This window comes from Hibiscus syriacus, unplaced genomic scaffold, assembly GCF_006381635.1.
Source record: "Hibiscus syriacus cultivar Baekdansim isolate YM2019G1 unplaced genomic scaffold, ASM638163v2 tig00110610_pilon, whole genome shotgun sequence".
Classification (NCBI taxonomy): Eukaryota; Viridiplantae; Streptophyta; class Magnoliopsida; order Malvales; family Malvaceae; genus Hibiscus; species Hibiscus syriacus.
The window spans coordinates 1,092,399-1,112,577 of record NW_024062800.1 but is presented as its reverse complement, the minus strand read 5'-3'; the positions used below and the strand labels follow the sequence as shown (position 1 = coordinate 1,112,577).

At 34.5% G+C, this 20,179-nt stretch overlaps 2 protein-coding genes across 6 annotated transcripts; one reads left to right on the top strand and one right to left on the bottom strand.

The window, feature by feature from the left end:
* Nucleotides 1-3: 3 nt before the first annotated feature.
* Nucleotides 4-3,181, top strand: LOC120135600. The gene is made up of 6 exons (XM_039151858.1): nucleotides 4-251; nucleotides 362-477; nucleotides 792-863; nucleotides 950-1,044; nucleotides 2,300-2,461; nucleotides 2,730-3,181. Exons 1-6 carry the CDS (start codon nucleotides 4-6, stop codon nucleotides 3,174-3,176), a joined length of 1,140 nt encoding a protein of 379 aa, XP_039007789.1. The 3' UTR covers nucleotides 3,177-3,181.
* A 4,097-nt stretch (nucleotides 3,182-7,278) lies between these two features.
* Nucleotides 7,279-17,576, bottom strand: LOC120135724 (protein NRT1/ PTR FAMILY 8.1-like). Of its 5 annotated transcripts, XM_039151946.1 has the most exons (6): nucleotides 9,801-9,894; nucleotides 9,299-9,444; nucleotides 9,006-9,223; nucleotides 8,299-8,849; nucleotides 7,796-8,199; nucleotides 7,588-7,709 (listed from the first exon to the last, which is right to left on the bottom strand). In XM_039151946.1, the coding sequence occupies exons 2-6, from the start codon at nucleotides 9,405-9,407 to the stop codon at nucleotides 7,702-7,704; spliced, it is 1,290 nt and encodes a 429-aa protein (XP_039007877.1). In that variant the 5' UTR covers nucleotides 9,408-9,444; nucleotides 9,801-9,894; the 3' UTR covers nucleotides 7,588-7,701. The 5 variants fall into 5 exon arrangements, with proteins under 5 accessions (XP_039007875.1, XP_039007873.1, XP_039007874.1 ...); XM_039151944.1 differs by lacking the exon at nucleotides 9,801-9,894 and adding an exon at nucleotides 17,572-17,576 and having other exon boundaries at nucleotides 7,279-8,199; XM_039151942.1 differs by having other exon boundaries at nucleotides 7,279-8,199; nucleotides 9,801-9,895.
* Between the last annotated feature and the right edge of the window lie 2,603 nt (nucleotides 17,577-20,179).

Genomic DNA, 20,179 nt, shown 5'->3' with positions numbered 1-20,179 from the left:
TAAATGGTTTTGCATTTCATTGATCCTTGTTTATCTTTTCGGTTGATGCCTCCAGCAAATGCAAGTAGACCCAAAAATTCATCACATTCGATTAGCAGTTGTGGGGACTACGGTTCATTGAGCCATGAACACCAAACTGCATCTGATCGATGCTCAGGAGGTAGCAATTCGTACCTCAGTGACATATGCAGAAGTGCTTCCAATGCTACTGCTGAAACCCTAAGTCCTGCATCACCAGATAAACTAGTTCGGTGAGGTTTAAATAATTTCATCTCTTTTGCTTTGCATATGTTAGGTTAGCACTCACCATTAGTTTCTAACTTCGTATCCTAATGCCTCATGGTCCTTTAACTTTCTGCAGCTCTGCAGCGGAAGATCATTGGTTCACTGTCTACAATGTACATCTGGATCTACTAAATTCCCCAGAGGTGCAAAATCTTGAAGACGTAAAGATGCCAGTGTCATCACCAAAACTAGGTAAACCAAGTTCCCCCCCCCCCCCCCGAATTCAAAGTTCTTTTATTGCTCTATTGAATGACTGCAAAGTTGAAGAAATAGCTACAAATCTCTCAAGGTCAATTGTAATTCATTATGATGGAAGGATTCCCATGAAATTCAGGATAAAACTGAAAATATAAGACAGAAATGCTTATATGGGACTTGATACTATTAAAGTGCAATGTCAAGAAGGAAAATTAATGGATCCATATGTTACAAAGGGGAAAATTAACTATAAGTTAATCTTAGCCTAAGATGAGCCATTATTAACCTTTTTGGTATATCTTTTGCAGTACAAGGCCTAGCTGAGATGCCAAGTGAGAGTGAACATTCTTTCGGTCACAGGGGCCATTTCATTGATGATGGTAAGACTGCTACCTCAGAACATACTTGTCTTAGTAGTTAACCACAAGGAGGTTTCTGATAGAGCAATTTTATTCTGATAAAACAGATCAAAGTGCTATGGATGTTAATGCTTTCTATGTGAAATTTGAGGACAGTGATTTGTTCAAGGAACATTTTGGCAACCTATCTGCAACACTCAAGGTTAGTTTTCCTGCGTGGTATTTTTTTTAAGAGAAAATAACTTCAGTAACCAAAAATGTCTTATAATATACGATTTTAACAAACTTTTTTTGAATTTGCCAAAATGACCAACTAAATCGCAATGCGATCAATAATTCGCAACGCGATCTCCGGTATCGCAAATCAGTTTCCAAATTTACAATGCGAATTTCGACTACCGCAATGTGAACTTGGACTATCGCAATGCGATTTACATATTCGCATTGCGATAGTCCAAGTTCGCGTTGCGATTTTCTAAATTCATTGCGATAGTCGAAGTTCGCGTTGTTGTTTTCCAAATTCGTTGCGATAGTCGAAGTTCGTGTTGCGATTTATTCCAAATTCGTTGCGATAGTCCAAGTTCGCGTTGCGATTTATTCCAAATTAATTGTGATAGCCCAAGTTTGCGTTGCGATTTATTCCAAATTCGTTGCGATAGTCTAAAATCGCAACGACTGGTGGTATTGCATTTGTTTCTTAAGAATTTTCTCTAAAAAGATAGTATTCGCGCGGACGTGTCGAAGACACGTATTACCACGACCACGACCGCGACCACGATCACGACCACGACTCGAGACGAGACGACCCGAGACGAGACGGACGGCGGCGGCGGCGATAGTATTCGTTACTGGGGTTATTTTTTCTTTTTTTAAAGTAACTTGAAAGTTTCAAAATGTTTTTTTCTTTCAGAATATTGGGAGTAAAGGGCTCAGAGGTAGCTAGAATTGGGTCAGGCAATGTACTTTTCGCCTTAGGCCCAATAAGCTACAGCTTAAAACTGAAAACTGATGTAGCTTTTTGTACTTAAACTGGGGTAAATTTACATTTTGGTACCTGAACCTAGATTATTATTGGTCCAATTAGGTGTTTGAACTTGGTCTCATGGTTCAACTTAGTAACTAAACTTTTTTTGATCTAATTAAGTACCTGAACTTACTTTTTGGTATCTGAACTTGGCTTCAAGATTCAAATTGGTTAAGAAGTAATTTATGGTAAGTACCAATTTGGACCAAAAAGTCCAGTTTGTGTACCAATTTAAACCAAGAAGCCAAATTCAGGCAGCTAATAAGATCAAAGAAAACTTTAGTAATTGAACCTTGAAGCTATTTTCATGCACCCTATGGTTGTTTTTACATTTGAGACGATTAAAATTCTCCACAACAGAAAAGATGGAAGAAGTTTTTTCTTTTAGCTGATTTTCTCCAAAACTTTCAGTCTTATTACTAACTGTTAACAGGCTGAGAAAAGGCAATCATCGACTATGAGAAGGTACTCTTCGCAATATTTTGTACGGCGGGATTATTTAGTTGGCTGCAAAAGACTTTTTAACACGTCCATGCAAAAGAACGAATCGCCCACCAATATCACTTTGGAGGAAGTAGCAGGCTCTATTGATCAGGTACGTTTATCGCTGCTGTGCCATAAAATTTATTTTGAGATATTGACAACGCACACATATTCTGCAGACCTAGTTACTCGAACTCGGGTTCTCTAGGGAGAACAATATTTTCTTTTATTACTGAGATCATTCAATTCGTGTTTAAATGTGTCGAGTCATGTTGATTATGATGTTGTGTATATTACAATGTTTTTGTATCGTATCTAATGTTTCAACTATACTTTTATCTTAGCCGACTTGTATTTCACATTTTTTAGCCATATCACAGGGCCTAAATTGTTCTCTTTCTCATGATGAAAAGGATGAAGAAGGTTCATCAACCATTGAAGAAAAATCCGAGGCTCTGAAGCAACATGATGAACATGTAGTACTGGAGACAATAACAGCATGTAAAGAAGCATTAATCAGGCTGGACATCGCAGCCGAGAATGTTTTCGTGTTGTTTACGAAATTAAGAACAGAAACTTCCATGGAAGAGTCTTCAAGTGGACCCCGAGCTCAATTATACGATGAAGCAAAAGAGCTTGTGCCAAAAATTACTGGAAAAATCAATGCAATAGCCAAAGTGGTACAAAATAACTCCACCAGCGGTGTTGCTTCATCCACAAGTAAAGTTGAAGGCGGCTCAACATTCGAACCATTGTTAGGAACACTCGCGGAGAGACTATCGCAAAGAGTAGTTGAAATAGTAAAACAGAATCTCTGCTCCGTTTAATTGAAGACCATTGTTAATATAGATGGACGTATTATTTTATGTTAGGGAGATGATTTTTTAAAATTTTAAAAGGGAATAAATTTATATAATTCTAAGAAGATAAAAACAAATTACCAATAAAAAGTATAAAGAAAATATCTAAAATGTATGATAATTTGAAATTTTTAGGTGGACATCTAGAACTGGTCTTAATATCCGGGTTGGGTATAAGAAGTTGCATTTAGTGTTATAATAATTTTTGGTTTTAAACACTTAAATTGTGGATGTTTTAAATATTATATTTATTTCTAAAGATTTTTTTGTACATCAAAATTATCTTGGAGAGATTCATTTCTTGTAGCGTGGAGGTTGATTCCTGATTAGAATTTAGTCCAAATAAACTTTTTAGGCTTAAATGGAGACAATACTGAGTATTTTTCATGTGAAGGAAATAATGAAAAAAATGTCTTTCATCAACTCATGCATATAAGTATCTCTGTAGAAGAGTTATTCTCAAATGGACAAATATTCAGAATTAACTTCTTTGTTTACCGAGGAAAAAAATAACTGAATTTATTTATTTTTTGCACGTACCAATTATTTATGCTCTGCTGAGAAGAGGGCCTAACAGAAGCCCTTACAAAACAATTCATATTACTAAGAAGAGGACCTAACAAATACAATTCAAACATAAATACGAAGATATTAATGTATCATGACAATATCATATGCCCATATATTTCCAAAAATAATCCATTTAATCCCTCAATTACCGCAAATAGTTCACTCTGCCCAGAGTTTGTTTTCCATTATTCTACTTGTTCACGTATTAGTATCTTATTATCGACGAGTTTTATTATCTCTCCCCTCAACGTCTTACACTTTCCGGTAGAATGTTCGGTTGCCTTCATGTCTAAGTTACAAACATTCTTTGGATTGTAGCTGTAAGGAAAAGGGTTTAATATTGTTATCAATGGTCTAAGAGCGAGATACAAGCCTTTAACCAAATGAGGAAACAAATATGAAGTGACCACTTAGAAAATCTCAAAAGTCGTTTACTCAAGGGATTTAAAATGAAAATCGGAAAGTGATATTCAAATTTTAAAGACCAAACTGAACTAAAGGTAAAAGAATAAGCATTGCATGGATATTTTTCCAAAACTCTGGGTAAATGGAAATCGATGGATTAATAATAGGCAGGGACGGAGTCAGGATTTCAACTTGAGGGGGGTAAAGTATAACTTATCTAAAATTGAGGGGCAATTTCATAATTATCCCATAAATATTTAAATTATATATATAAATTAAATGTAAAAACATAAAGTTTTGGCTTGGGCTTCCAAACCCATAGTGTCTCCGTCCCTGATAACAGGGTATGTGTCATTGATTCATAATATTGGATTTTATAAATGAAGGAAAATAACATAGTTAGTATGTAATGTTTAATAGTTGAAACCACTTATTTTTATGTATTCTTTGCCAAACTGAACTGAAAGAAGAAAGGAAAGATATTCTCTCATCTCCTCCAAGTTCCTTTTAGCTTCCATTATTGATACCTTGAAGATCAATAGAGAGAGAATTTATTTAAAAAAAATCTTTAAGCATTTGTGAGTCCAAGCTCAGTTACTTAAACCCTGAGCGTTTAGCAACTAATCTCAGCCATGCCTCTCTAGTTTCAATTTTGGTAAGGATTCTTCCAAACCTTGAATAAATTTTAGGGTTCATGTATGTTAATGACAAATCATGATGGTTACATTAATCACCAAAATCACCCTTTGAAAATAGTTTATAAGTCCAAATCAATTGCAAACCTTATTGATTATATAACTCATTTGAAAATAATAATGTTACTTGTGAGTTTTGAATTGACATAGTTGTGGAAATTGCATCTAGAGTATGTAGTTTACAAAAATGATACAGGTTATAGATCATTTTCTCTTATTCTACTGTTGCTTGTTGGGTGTTGTGAGTAGCCTGGGTGCTGGTTAGGGTGAAGGTTCGATGGGGTTTGATGATTTTATGGTTTGTTAAATGAAATGTACAAGAATTATGTTCCAATATAAGTGATGATCGTATCTATTCGAAAGATTTTCAATTATTTGATAATAAATGTTTAAACATTCTTATAGATGACGTATTTAAACCCGCGATATCTAAAAATAACAATCATTTTTTCGGTTATTAAGATTGTTTGATTCATGTCGCGTTAGGGTTCAATCGGACAAAATGAGGCTTTTTTATATCCTTTTAAAGCTGCAGTGTCAAACGTCAATATTATTCATTCTATACATTGTTTTTTTTGGTTTAATTGGGGGGAGCCTCTTATTTGTATTTGCTGTATGTTCTGTGTGGGGCAATTGATTCGATTAAATTGTCCTTTTGCCACTCATTACTCTCTGGTGATGGTGGAGAATACTTTTTTATTTTTATTTTTTAATTTTATTTTATTAAATATCTAACCAAACATGTATAAAATTTATTTTCCTGAAGAGAATAATTTTTTGAGAAAATTCCTGAAGAGAACAAAAAAAAAAGATAATGGGAAATATGACCAATCAGATAGGATGTCAGTGGTGCTAAAAAATGATTACGATAATGTAGAAGTACTTCAGAATGAGTATTTTGGGCAGACGATAGTAAAACTAGAATTAAAAGGGTGATGTTTGAGGTTATTTTGGTTGCATAATCAATTTAAATTCCAATGAAATAATACCCTACAAAAAATTCTATATGCAACTCGAGCATATATATTGCAGTTGATTGGAAGAGTTTTGATACTGGATAAATTTGATAATCTGGTTCACACGCAGTATCTCTCGCTGTTGAGAAATTTTGAGATTACGTCAATATAATTGGGGATCAACAATATTGATATTATTGTACAGTGAGATGTGTAAGGTGTCATTAATTGTAAATAATAATAATAATAGAGTAAAAATCGGTGGATGTATGATATTGCTACAATCATAGGTTTAATACATACTTTTATTTTTAACACCAATTAGTTAAATTGTAGTTGACTTTCCTCTTGCAAGAAGATAATATTTCTCTATTTTAAGTTAAAATCAGAGTTTATTTATTTTGATTAAATAATTAACAAATATTTTTTATTTGATATATAAATAGAGGCATAAAATAAAAAGAACGAGGTCGATGCATAATAATATTAAAGAATTTAGGTTGACGATCAATATTTATAACAAAATGAGAGGTATATATAATATTATTAATTATTATTTTATTTTTATTTATTTATTTTTATTTTTATAATTTTACTTAATTAATTTTTATAAATTTTAATTTTATAATTTAATTGGAGATCGTATGTAGATGAAAAAATTATTGTGTGTGCTACAAAATATTTGAGATAATTTCTAATATTGTGTGATGTTACACCATTGATTAATTTTACTTTTGCTGAGATATAGTTTTTGGGTAGAGGCAGCAACATGATTCGAAAAGCATGCTCCATGCAATGATGTGTTAGCCCAAAGAAGACATGGTTTCCATGCGACCGTAAAATTGAATTCATGCGACACACCATGGCGTCATGTTCTCAATACGTCATCGGTGTTTATTGTAACAAAGACTCTATTTGAAGAAATAATTTCTCCACTGTATTATTCGAGTTATTTTTGTCAGTCATTTTATTTGAAAAAAATACCCATCTTTATCTTATAAGATTGAAAAATATTATGTTTAAAAATAAATTTTATTAAATTATTTACTCTTTCTAATTACATTTATTAATACTAGTATTTACCCTTAATCTGTTTTCTATATATGAAACATTTAAAAATTTGAGACTGATTCTCAAAATTTTCATACCCACACCTATACGTAGTTTTATGTAGAAAATTGTACACTGAGAAACATACAATACAAGTCATCTATCTCTACCGGATAGATTTTGGCATGACCTTTATTTTTTAGATTTTAAGATTTAGTCCTTATTTTTATTTATTTATCCACACCTTTTATGGTGCAGGAAAAAATATAATTAAAAAATTACCTTTTTAGTCATTTTGATTTTTTCTGACTTTGATTATTCAAATTTTAGAAGTCATATTTAACAAATAAACTTGTACCCAAAAATAATCCCAAATAAAGAGAACAAACCTCATATCCAATTCTAATCCACAAATTCATAACAATAATATAATGAAATCTGCAAATCAAGTCTACAAATTCCCAAGGCATGTTTGAGTCCTATGCTAAAATGTTTCCGGCTACCTTTTTATAAGTATACCACCGTGCAATCCAGAGATAAACCAGGAAGTTTAGCAAACTGAGAATAGCTAGAAGCCAAAAGAAATAGTCGAGATGACCCCTATTTAAGTTGTCCGGGATCCATCCGAGCTTCCCGTCCCGAGTGGTTATCTTTGTCACGGCGATGACCAGCACAGTGCTCAAGTAGTTTCCTAGTGCAACGGTCGTTAGTGAGAGAGCCGAGCAGAGGCTTCTCATTGCATCAGGTGCTTGGTCGTAGAAAAACTCTAGCTGTCCGACGAATGTGAAAACTTCGGCACATCCGACTAGAAAATATTCAGGGACTTGCCAGAAGATTGACATGGGGATAGTCTCGAGATCATAGTAGTTGTTCTTCTGGACAATTCGAAGTCGAACAACCTCCAAGATACCTGCAGTGATCATTGCAAAGATGGAAAGGACAAGGCCAATGCCCATTCGTTGGAGCGTGGTGAAACCTCGATCATTGCCTGTAAATTTCCTAGCGAATGGGACGATGATTCTGTCGTAAACGGGAGCCCAGAAGATAACACTGAGAGTGTCGAAGAGGGAGAGAGATGCCGAAGGAATCTTGAAGTTCGGACCCATGTGTTGGTCCATTGTGTTGCCTTGCAAAACAAACATAGTGTTCATTTGGCTGTAAACAGTAGCAAAGACGATTCCTGATGCCCATACCGGAAGTAATCTGATAACCGATTTCAGCTCCTCAACTTGAGTTACGGTGCACAACCTCCACGGGCTTAATGATTCCCCGATATAGTCATTTTGAGTATCAATTGCAGCCTTGTCAAAGAACCTATAAAGTTTAAAAGATGAAATTAAATAAAATCAAGTAAAAAGCATGTTTGCCTACGTAAACTAGTATAAGCAAACTTGTCGAGCATTAATATTATACTTCAACTTATCCGTGTGCTCTAGCTTTCGACTCCCATGAATAATAGATTCATGGTCAACAATCTCGTAAAGGAGAGACGGATCTGTCGGAACTTTGACGTTGATTTTTCTGAAGGATGCAACAATAACTTGACAAATCCTTGTAAGTGGACTCCCCCCAGGTTTCTGAAGGCGATACATTCGACTACCTGCAAAGAAAAATGCAACTGCCACAGCCATTGCAGCAGCTGGGATCCCAAAACCCCAGTCCCACCCCACATTCATTTGTATCCATACTAGAACAGAAGAAGCTATAAGTGCTCCGATATTGATCGAGAAGTAAAACCAATTGAAGAAAGAGCTCTTCTTTTTTCTCTCAACTTCATCAGTTTCATCGAACTGATCAGCACCAAAAGATGATACACATGGCTTAATCCCACCAGTACCAAGAGCAATCAAGTACAAGGCCACAAAGAAGACTGCAGCTTGTCCTTCAGTTGGGTGGCAAACGTTTCCATTGCACGATGGCTTTAGTCCGGGAATAGAAGACGATAATGTCAAGAGTGTCATGCCCTTCAAGAAAAACAGATAATCATCGACCAAGGTATCCAATACAGTCACTTTTACTTGACATAACTAAATGCCTCTATAAAATACCATCAACATATGCATTCCAAGAATATAACAATTTTAGAAAAGGAAAGAATTCTGTGTTGAAGCCAAACTTACAAAGAAGTAGATGATTGAGAAACTAGCAATTGTCCAGTATCTACCCAAGTATGCATCAGCTAAAAAGGCTCCGATCAACGGCGTGATATAGCAGGTTCCGGACCAATTCGTAACATTATTTGATGCATCAACGTTTCCCTGATTGAGACGTTCTTCGAGATAGTTGACAAGATTCGTTCCCATCCCATAGTATGCCAACCGTTCACAACATTCATTTCCTGATGAGATTTTAGAGTTCAACAAATGCAGAGCAGATTAAGAAGGGATAAAATCAGAAAAGATTGAAGTCATACCAAGAATGAAGCAGCAAGCTCTCCAATTCCCAGTCTTTTTCTTGTTAGCAGGTTTCTTATTGATATCCACCGTCCCATCCTTTGTATAGATATCATCACTCTCCACCATCTTTTCTTTGGATAAAATTTTCTCTACCCTTTGAAGGCTTAAAATGAATTCGAATTTAGGAAGAAGATGAATACAATCAGATTGTATATCATGAAGTTAACGAAAAGAACCACAATAGCAAAATAGACAAAAACCGAGTCATTATAGCAAGCATCTTAAGAACTAAAGAAAACACCTTGATAAATAAAAGAAATTTCCGGCATTCAACCTCCAATTCCTAAAAACAGAGTAGATAACATTCAAAAACAAAAAGCACCCATAAATCTGCTGGTTTCGCATGCATGCAAAACTATGAAAACAAACAAACACCAGGAAACAGGGGAGAATCTCGATAGAAAGAAAGCCAAAAGAAAAAAAAACAAGAAACAAACGAAAGAGTATGAAAGATCATACCTTTGAAGAAGAAAAGCAGAACAGAGAAGAAGATAAAGGGAAAAGGAGTTAATATGAGAGAAACAAGGAGAAGCAAGAGAAGTCCGGTTCCAACTCGAGTAACCAACAAAAGGGTTATAATTCAATCCTCATACGATTCATCAAGTGTCACCATTTGTCGGTCTTTCTATAAGGCGGAACTAATTTCAGATTCTTTGCATTCTCGTCCCACACCATAGTAATTAGGATAAACTACGTATTCAATCACTCATCTATTCTTATGGTCCCGTTTTGGTCATTTAACCATTTCTTTTTCTGAAATCATACCAAACTCTCTACCGTCAAAACCGTTCAAACCCATAATCTCTAGAAAAAATAACCTCCCCTTTTACCACTAAAACCACTTAATAGATTAAAAATATTTTCAAATCCTATATTCTTGATGTCTTATCATTTTATTATTGAAAATCATGGTCGGTCCAACGTTTCATTATAAAATCATTGACCAAGGTCATTGGCTGTTTAATTCAATGAATAGGGACTAAACAAATAGTTTAACCAGATTCTTCAGGGACTAATGTGAAAAATAATAAATACTGATCAGGTGACATTTCCTGTAATTATGTTATCAAATCTGAATATTCCCAATATAGGTTGACCTTGTATCTGGACATGTTACTGGAAATCTTAAAAGTGGAAAACATTAAAGATTCTTCCTTTTTTAAGCCTAATTTAAAGTGCCTTTTCCATAATCATGACAAATTAAGCAAAACCTTTTAAAAAAGGTTACATCTGTGTGTGTATGGAATTTTCAAATAAAAAAGTAAATTTGTAATTATGTCTAGGACAAGAATTTGGTAAAGAATCTGTTGCCAGTTCAACATTTTGATTTTCTTTTTATCTTGGGAATTTATTTTCTCATTTTTTTAGCTCAATAAGGAAATCTATATTAATTAGTATTGGATTGGGGTTGAGAAACCTTTCATGGTAGTTGTCGTTTGGTTGTAAAATGAAGCAAGATATTTCTGAACAAATATTACGTTATAACCACCTCCTATTTAAATAAAAAATATATTTTAAGATTCATATTTAAAATTAGTAATTATAAACAACATTATTTTAAAGATTCAAATTAACCTACCTCACCGTTATACCCAAAACTTATTTATTATATAAGTAAATCACACGTTTAATATCTAAACTATTACTTTTGTTATGTTTTGGTCATTCAACTATTTTTTATTTTAAAATTATGCCTGACATTACATCCTGGTTTCATTTTGGTCACCCGCTGTTAAAAAATTAATGATGATGCTGACATGTCACTAGAAGGTAATACCACATCATTAGTTCTGTTGATTTTTTAACAGTAGCGGATCAAAATGAAACCAAAGTATAACGTTATGTATGATTTTGAAAAAAAATATAGTTGAGTGACCAAAATGGAATAAAAATGCTAAATGACTTTTTGCCTTTTGCTTGAAACCCATAGTTGGAGGAAGTTCTACACTACGACACCCTTAATATACGGTTAAAAAAGGCGTTATCGGTTTTTTTATTATTTAAAAAAAATCGGTAAAAAATTACGTAAAATCTTATTATTTCTACCTAAAACATTAATGTTTTTTAATATTTTCGGTAAAGTGCCCAACAATAATAAAATCGGTAGAAAAAATAACAAAATCGGTAGCACTTTACCAGATATATTACCAAGCTCGGTAAAGCGCACAATAATAATAAAACCGGTAGAAATAATAATGTTTTTTCGGTAATTTTTTTTACCGATTTTATTATTTAAATAATAATAAAATCAAAAGCATTTTTTTATTCATATATTAAAACTGTCGCACGTGATCATTTCATATAGTTGGGCCGAATGATGTTGACAAGCACTTTTACTTGTATTCATCAATACCATGTATTCTTTTGCTTTACCAATACTTTGATGCGCTAATGCTTACATCCACTCCACGCTATCAACACTCAAAACGAACTCATCACTTAGGTTTCTGGAGTTCTTAAAAATAATGCAAGGCAAAACCTATATTTTCAATGTACATGGGTTGCATAATACTATGTTTAATTGTTGTCTCAATCCAACAACTGAAATATATTAAAAAGAGACAATGATTACAACAATTTTTTATTTTTGAAAAGGGATGTGTGTTACTTTAATTTGGATAATATAAAATACGACAAAACAATGATACTCGTTAAAAAAATCTACTTAAACCTAAATTGAAGAAAAAGAATACGACATGACAGTCTCTCAAATTAGAAAAACTAATGCAATAAGGGACGGATGCATAAACTTACGTTACGGGTGTAAATTTAAGAAGTTTATTAAAAATTTTAGAAGATGCAAAATTAGATAATTAATAGAAAATACAAAAAAAAAGTCTAAAATACTTTGAAAAATCTTAGGGTGCGACCACACTCCCAGCATCCCACGGTCCATCCCTAAATACAGTTCCCAACACAAGCTCACCCACAATGCCCTTTGCAAACATTAATCTAAACATCACTCGACTGAAATCAAAGCAAGCATCATGGTAACACCAATTGCTCCTTTTAGACAAGGAATGGATCTACAGTTACCGATAGTACTATATATCACCTGTTGGTAAAAAAAGGACCATAATCATCGAGCATCCAAAAGCACATAGTCTACTTCAAGCCCAAAGATTGCTCTACGAGCGATGCAAATAAAGAAAACGGTGACAACGCGTCTCTCATTGAGAGACCAATAAACCAAAATCAATCAGAACGGTGAGCTACTCCATCAAACCGGAGAGGTAGTCAAACGTGAATACTACCACCAGACAGGCCATATCAACTAAGTCGATAAATCCAGACCTAGAGAGCAAATATCAAGACGTCGAGCTATCTTGCAACTTCGAAATCTGAAAGAATGAGGAGCAAAGGCATGGCAGTAACCAAAGCAAAATCTAATCTGAGGAGCTCGAAATATCCATTTTAGAGCTTTGTTGTTACTACACTTAAAACACAAAACTGGTGACAGAGCTAATGCATAGTTGAGTCTGATTGTTGTACAACACTTCAAGCGGAACATGTTAAGCCATCGCTCCAATTCTAGCAAACACAACGAGCTAAAAGCATTCAGACGCCTAACAAACCAAATATTGAGCCACGTACAGAACTGAACAACAGGTTTTAATGGCTAAAACAGAATAAAAGTATGCAACCAATTCTACACTAACAAATCCATAAAAAGCAGAGAACAAGGCCAAACATAAGCATGTATCCAAATATTATCAGCGAAGCCCTAAGAATCGAAAATCATACCACCGGAGAAATATAATATAGATCGGTAGAGGGTAGACCATTTGCAATTAAAGCCAGTCAGGCAGATGGCTTGCTTGAAGAGCTGATTTTCGCATCAGGATTTGTTATTAAATAGTACACCATTTCTATGAATCCAGATGCTCCAGATTGTGCCAAAGAATGCCATTTTTCAAGCTGGTTTAAGAACTTTTCTAATTGGTTGACTATCCCAAAACAAGAGAAGTTCTTTTACATTGCTCGGGCATACAAAGTTGCAATTCCATAGAGAACACCATCTTTGCCAAATTTTCCAAGCCACTTTGCAACGACAAAACAAATGCTCAACCGTTTCTTGTTCTTCTTTGCACAAGATACATAAAAAAAGTTCTAGATTCGAGACTCTCTCTTTGATAATTCCACAAGCATTGGAACTCGCTTGTATATTACTTTCCAAACGAAGGCCTCAACCTTGGGAGGTGCTATTTCGGCCCAAAGTAGAATCCATATTCTATCCTTTTCGTGGCCAACAACGGCTGTATATTCACAGAAACTTTTAGGGGAGTATTTTCTGTCAGGTGAAACCATCCATAATAATCTATTTTGTTACGGGGCCTCTACCAATTGCTCTATTAATAATGTTTCAAAAATAAACCCAAATACTCAATTCCCAAACGTAAAAAACTATTATAATCTTAATCTTCCAAGACCAGTGACCATTAACCATTGAATCAAAAGTACTAACATTTCTTGTCTTATTAATGACGACTGAAAAAATGTGCAGGAATGCTATTTTGAGAGACGGGACAACGGTCTAATGATCCACCCGAAAATCCAGACCCCCCATCACCTACTTCACATCTGAAGTTTTTGTGAGGGTATCGTCCGCTAAGGACAAGGGTTGAGTAATGTTTCTCTAAATCCACGAGGACATCCTCGGGGGGATAGTATTCGGAAGCAACGAAGAGTGCTCAAAACCGTATTTTGCTTCAATGACTTTCCTCCACAAACATTCTGTTTCAGTTCCAAATCTAAAAATCCACTTGTTGAGGAGTGATCCGTTCCTAAGTCTCAAGTTAAAGAAACCTAAGCCCGCATGAGTCTTGGGGACGCATATTTTTTCGCATTTCACCCAATGGATTGTTTTTTTAGTCGAGGACCCCCATAAAAAATTTGCAATCAATTTTATTAAGCATGGTAGACACGAAGACTTCCTTCAAAGGAAAGGAGTTGCCTTTCCACCCGACTAGGGATGGCAAACGGGCGGGTCGGGTGCGGATACCTCTCCCCCATCCCCATACCCACCTAATATTTTTCAATCCACCACCCGCCCACCACCTATGATGGGTACAAATTTTTAAATCCACACCCGCCCACGCGGGTACATTCTCAAATCCATCCCCACACCCACTAGCGACGTACCCGTCTAGACCCGCCTGAAAACAAACTTTTTTTTTACGGAAGAGGTTTCGGGTTTTGGCTTTTATGAAAAGCAATGATATGTAAAGATGAATTTATATTTACAGTCCTTCCAACCAGAGTCATAAATTTGATGAAATTATTAATGTCTTTATCACGTTCACAGGTGCGGTCAATAAAATACATTCGTGCTATGCTTGAGACCCTCTGGAAATCTTTTCAGCTTTGAGTGTATATAATGGTTCATACTCAACGAAGAGGTTTGACAGGTAAAATTCCAGAATAAGTTTATCTACACCAAACATATGGTATCTTGCTAATTCACAATTCACAATTCCAGAATAAGTTTTGACAGGTACAATCAACTCAATGATATCAAATACTTCTTGTGGCACAAACAATATTCCCAATAACAATATTTGGTTAAATTACATGTTATATCTTATACAATATTACAATTTATAAATTAGTCTCTAAAATTACACCTAAATTCATAATGGTCCAAAATTAAATGGATATTTAGCTAAACGGGCGGATGCGGGCGGATGCGGGGCGGGCGGATGCGGGGCGGGTAATGACTCAAACCCATTACCCGCCCACTACCCGCGACGGGTATCACTTTCTAAATCCACACCCGTCCACTACCCGCTAAAATTATACCCATCCCTGCCTCAATTGGAGCGGGTGCGGAATCCACGAAACTGTACCCGTTTGCCATCCCTACACCCGACAAGTCTTGATTGGAATTTATTCAAAGTGGGGGACCACATATCAGTGGAGTTTCTTGAATATCCCAGTGGCAATCCTAAATACTTTGTATTTAAAGCCCCAGAAAAGGTGATCGTTGAAAGATTTGTGGAACTCGAGTCAGCCTCTGGTTGCTGAGCTTCAGCAACCAGGTATGCCTTGCTATTGCCAGTTCGAATTTTGTTTTCATGAATTTTTGCTTATTAACGTGGAATGTAAGGGGAATGGGCGAAATGGATAATTTTCATATTAGACATGCCATTTTTATCATATAAGGCCTTAAAATTCATGTTTATTACTTAATAGTCATGTATAGGGACCAAATAGCAAAGCATAATTTAATTCAAGGGCTAGAGAAATTTTTAGGCATCCAAACAAGGAGTTTAGAAATTAAGGGTGAACTTTTGAAAACTTACCTTCAAAGTTTCGAAACTTCCATAAAGTTTTCAAACTCTAAATGATTATGGAATTCAAAGTTAGAAAACTTTCTCAGAAGTTTAGATACTTAAGTTAAAGTCAATCAACATGCATTATCAACCAACATACCACAAAATGTATTCTTCAACATAATTATAATCTCATATCAACATGATTATGCAACCTACCTTGTATTTTAAATACCAAATCATCATGAAACATGGTTATTTCATATACACCATCAAAATCATCTTACCTATCATATGAGACCATCCAAACCAAATCAACACATTAAAACATACTATCATGATCATAATCATCCCAAGCATCTCCAGCTCAACATACTAAACCTTAACATACCTATATATACTCAAAACATGTATAATAAAGCTAGGATGACATATGAATTTATTTCAACATATTTACACATCAAAATTCATATGTCACCATCTAGGAGAGTAATTAAAACGTCATTTACATTGATTTGACAAGGAGTGATTTGCATCCCCTAGATACAATCACAAACTATCGAACTTAATTTTCTTGAAATATTAAACTAAAGAAGTGTAAACTTATTTAGCTTAATGAAGTGCACACATAATTTAAACCATTTGAACATATCCAAGTGCTTGTAACACTACAGCAAAACTAGCTTTTTGCGGCGTTTTTTTTACCTATAGCGACGTTTATAAGCGCCGCTAAAAACACATGCGACGTTATGACAAACGCCGCAAAAAGCGCCGCTAAAGTTCGCGGCTTCTCTTTGTGCTACCGCCGTTTCTCTTTGTGTCGTCGCTGCTTCTCTTTGTGCTGCCATTGCTTCTCTTTATGCTGCCGCTGCTTTTCTCTCTGCTTCCGCTGCTGCTCTGGTTGCTTCCATTGCTGCTCTCTCTGCTTCCCTTGTTTCATTTTCCGCTTTCAAGTTAGCCATTTGTTGATCCATCTCAGCCAACTAAATACTTACACATATGTTTCATCGAAATGTAGCATTTACATCTAAACAGACTCATCTTTCATTGTTACCGAGAGAGGCATTAAGAACTTAGAACGAAATATAAACCCAATTAACCCATTAGCGAAAGGTTGAAGAAATAAAGAAAAAGAATAACACAAAAGGACAACCGACTTAAGTCGTAGTCAACAATTTCTCAGTGAAATGAATATTATATCTCAGTGATTAATTATGATTGTTAGAAGTTAGAATTCCAAGGACAACCCACTTAAGTCGTAGTCAACTATGCGACACCAAGAATAATTTAATACGCTTGACTTGACAATCTTAAAGCAACGTAAAAATACTTTACTTAATGAGTATCATGGACAAACCTGGAAAATGTTTATTATGATGCTATTTCGATGAACCAGAACCAGAACCAGAAATGTTTGGTGATCCACAACTAACCTTACAGAGGCTTTCATGAGAGATCATAAATAGTTACATTTAAGCTTAATTCTAAAGTATGATAAGTCCAGAATTAAATATTTATCTATCATGAACTTGAGAATTCGAATCAGAACCACTTAATATATTAGTCTGAATCAGAATAATATATGCATGCCACTAATACCTGTGCAACTCGATCAAACTCCAACAGCAATAGTGATTTCCGAGGTTCAGGAATTTTCAGGAACAGGATTTGCTTCAATTCTTAGATTTTATTTATTATTAAGTTCAAAATAGTACCTCAATAGATTCTTCTTGTGGTAGTGAGCTTAATGCTCGCTCAAATAACGCCCGGATGTTTCTGTCATCATTCAAACAGGACTCAAAATCTGCATATCTGCACAAAAACAGAAATTTAGAAGTGTCTTTATTCATATTGTATGGAATTTATTGCAATGAGAACAATGTGCCCCCTAGACTCCAGAACGTTAGTAGCATCTACATGGAAGAGAAAGCCAATCAATATGGCAATAAACATCCAACATTTCAAATCACACGATGGAATAATATTTTTTGAGGGAAATAGCATTGATTAAAACAACCGAAAGGGCATCGACAGAATAATATTGAATAAAATACAAAGTCTTTACATTTTATTTTATTGTAATCTGGAGACTTAAACATTTAATCACCAGCCAAAGGAAAGAGCAAATTAATTCAACAGCCTGCAGTGCTGTTTCAATTGCAGTACTGCATTACATGTAAAAGCTAGAGCAATTGTAATCTATAAATTTTTTCTGCATTGAATGTTAGTGTCTTTTTCTTGTTTGCCCTTTTCTATATATCCCACATTATTCGGATAAAGAGCCAAAGACGAACTAATTGTTTGACTAAGGTAGAGATTTTGTTTAACGATAAAGACGACAATATATTTTTTTAATAATCTAAACCGTGGCAATAGATTGTTTTTATATGTAATATCTATTCATAATTTTTTAAGTTAATTGATAATGAACATACACCTACAAATAAATTATTCGAATTATAAATTTTAAAAGAAAAAGAAATTACTACTGAGATTGCTAAATAAATTCTAAAGACTCTTATTGAATAAATTCATTTTTTTTGTATTTGAGTAACATATCGAGTCTTAATTTAGAGAAAGTATTTGATATACATATTGCGTAACAAATAATTTATATAATATGTCTATTTTAATGCTAAACACTACAATATAAAACTTTAAATTCTAAAACCTAAAATTTAAACCTTAAACCCTAAAATCATAAACTCTAAATTTTAAATAGAATAAATGACACTAAAACATATAACATTGTGCAAACTACAATTTATACAATATAACACTTAAGTCCTATACTTATCTGCCACATTACTCCATAGCTTCTAAGGTACATGTCACTTACCAAGCTTTTATCCAAGTTTTAGGTTGGGGATTTAAACCCCCTCCACACACGACTGAATTCTTTGTACACAATTCACAACATATAATGAAACTGGCTCAACATGTTAAAGTGAGGCAAAGGTTTGATCTTCTCTCTTTGTTTTTAAAGAAACGCCATTCTGTTTATTTAATGATTTCACTGATGTCATCAAATTTTTTTATGTACATTTCCTTTCAAAATTGTGTATACTCCTGTGGTTTTTTCATGCTAACAGTAACAATGTTTAATTGTAGCAACTTTTGCTGAACATTAACTACTTTTACTGCTGATGTTACTAATATCTATGTTTTATTCTCTGTAACTTCATGTTTTTGTGAAGTTTTGAACTTGAAATATTGGAATTATTCTGTAATTTTCAGCTGTTTTCTTATATTTGTAAAGTTTTTGAATTTACAGGAAACCTAATATGTTTTGAACGAGGGCAAGAATAATTTTTTTTGAACAAATGCAGTTATTCAATCTCATACTACAAAACTCAATTGTCATAAAATTTGAAACAAATAAAAATCAATCAACCCTTAATTCGGTCGATCGATGGTTCAAGGTTGACTAACCATTTCAATTCTGAGGCTGCGCAGGTGGAGAAACTTTTGGTAGGATGCAAATTGGAGAAGGGTTGTCAAGGACGCAAGGTCAACGGCAACGTGAGGCTGCGCTGGTGGAGAAGCTTGCACTGCTGGAGAAGGTTGCGCTGGTAGAGAATGTTAGGAATGATAATCAGTAAATGGGTAGGAAAATTAGGGATTTGGAACGATGTGTATTAAATTGTTTAACTATTGCAGCGTTTGTATAAACAAACGTCGCTACTGTAGCATGTAATGGCTGCGCTTTTAACATAAACGTCGCGTTTGTTCATGTCAATACTGGTGTTTTTATACAAACGCCACTATATATCAGGATATTGCGACGTTTCTAATAAAAACGCCGCAAAGGAACTACTCTATTGCTGCATTTTTACGAAAACACCACTAAGGAACTATTCTATTGCGGCGTTTATTAAAAAACGCCACCTAATAACAACTCTATTGCGGCATTTGTATCCAAAAAAGCCACTAAAGTATAACTTTATAGCGGCATTTTTTACCAAACGCCACAAAATTAAGAGTATTTTACGGCGTTTTTCTAAAAAACGCCACTAAAATATTATTCTTTACTGGCGTTTTTGGATACAAACGCCGCTAATAACATTTAATTTACATAATATTAGTTCATTTTACAACTAATCATTTCTGCTCTACATCTACTAAATTCACTGATATATGTAGCTTTATATAAGTAACAACAACCATACATTTGAATTAAGACATAAGGTATGCATAAAAATGCTTAACAACATAATACATTACAATTTAGAAACATTAAAGCTATGCATAAACAGTCTTCACCATATTGTTCAGTAGAATTTAGTTTTGGTCATTCGTGGGGAAAGGATGTAGGAAAGCTGTTTTCCTTGTTTGACGACACATCGTTAAGTTTTTCTTCCTTGTAAACTCTATATGGATCAAACCGTGCAATTGTGTTATAGTTCGTCGGTGAGAAGCCCAATTTGGTCGCCGGGACATACAAACGACGACGTCGCTTGGAATCGTTTGAGAGCTGTTGTTGTACCAGAGAAGAATCTTTGAGGGAAGAAGAGTTTAAATGATTTTAGGGTTCGGGTAGGAGAAAAGGAGGACTATATATTTAAC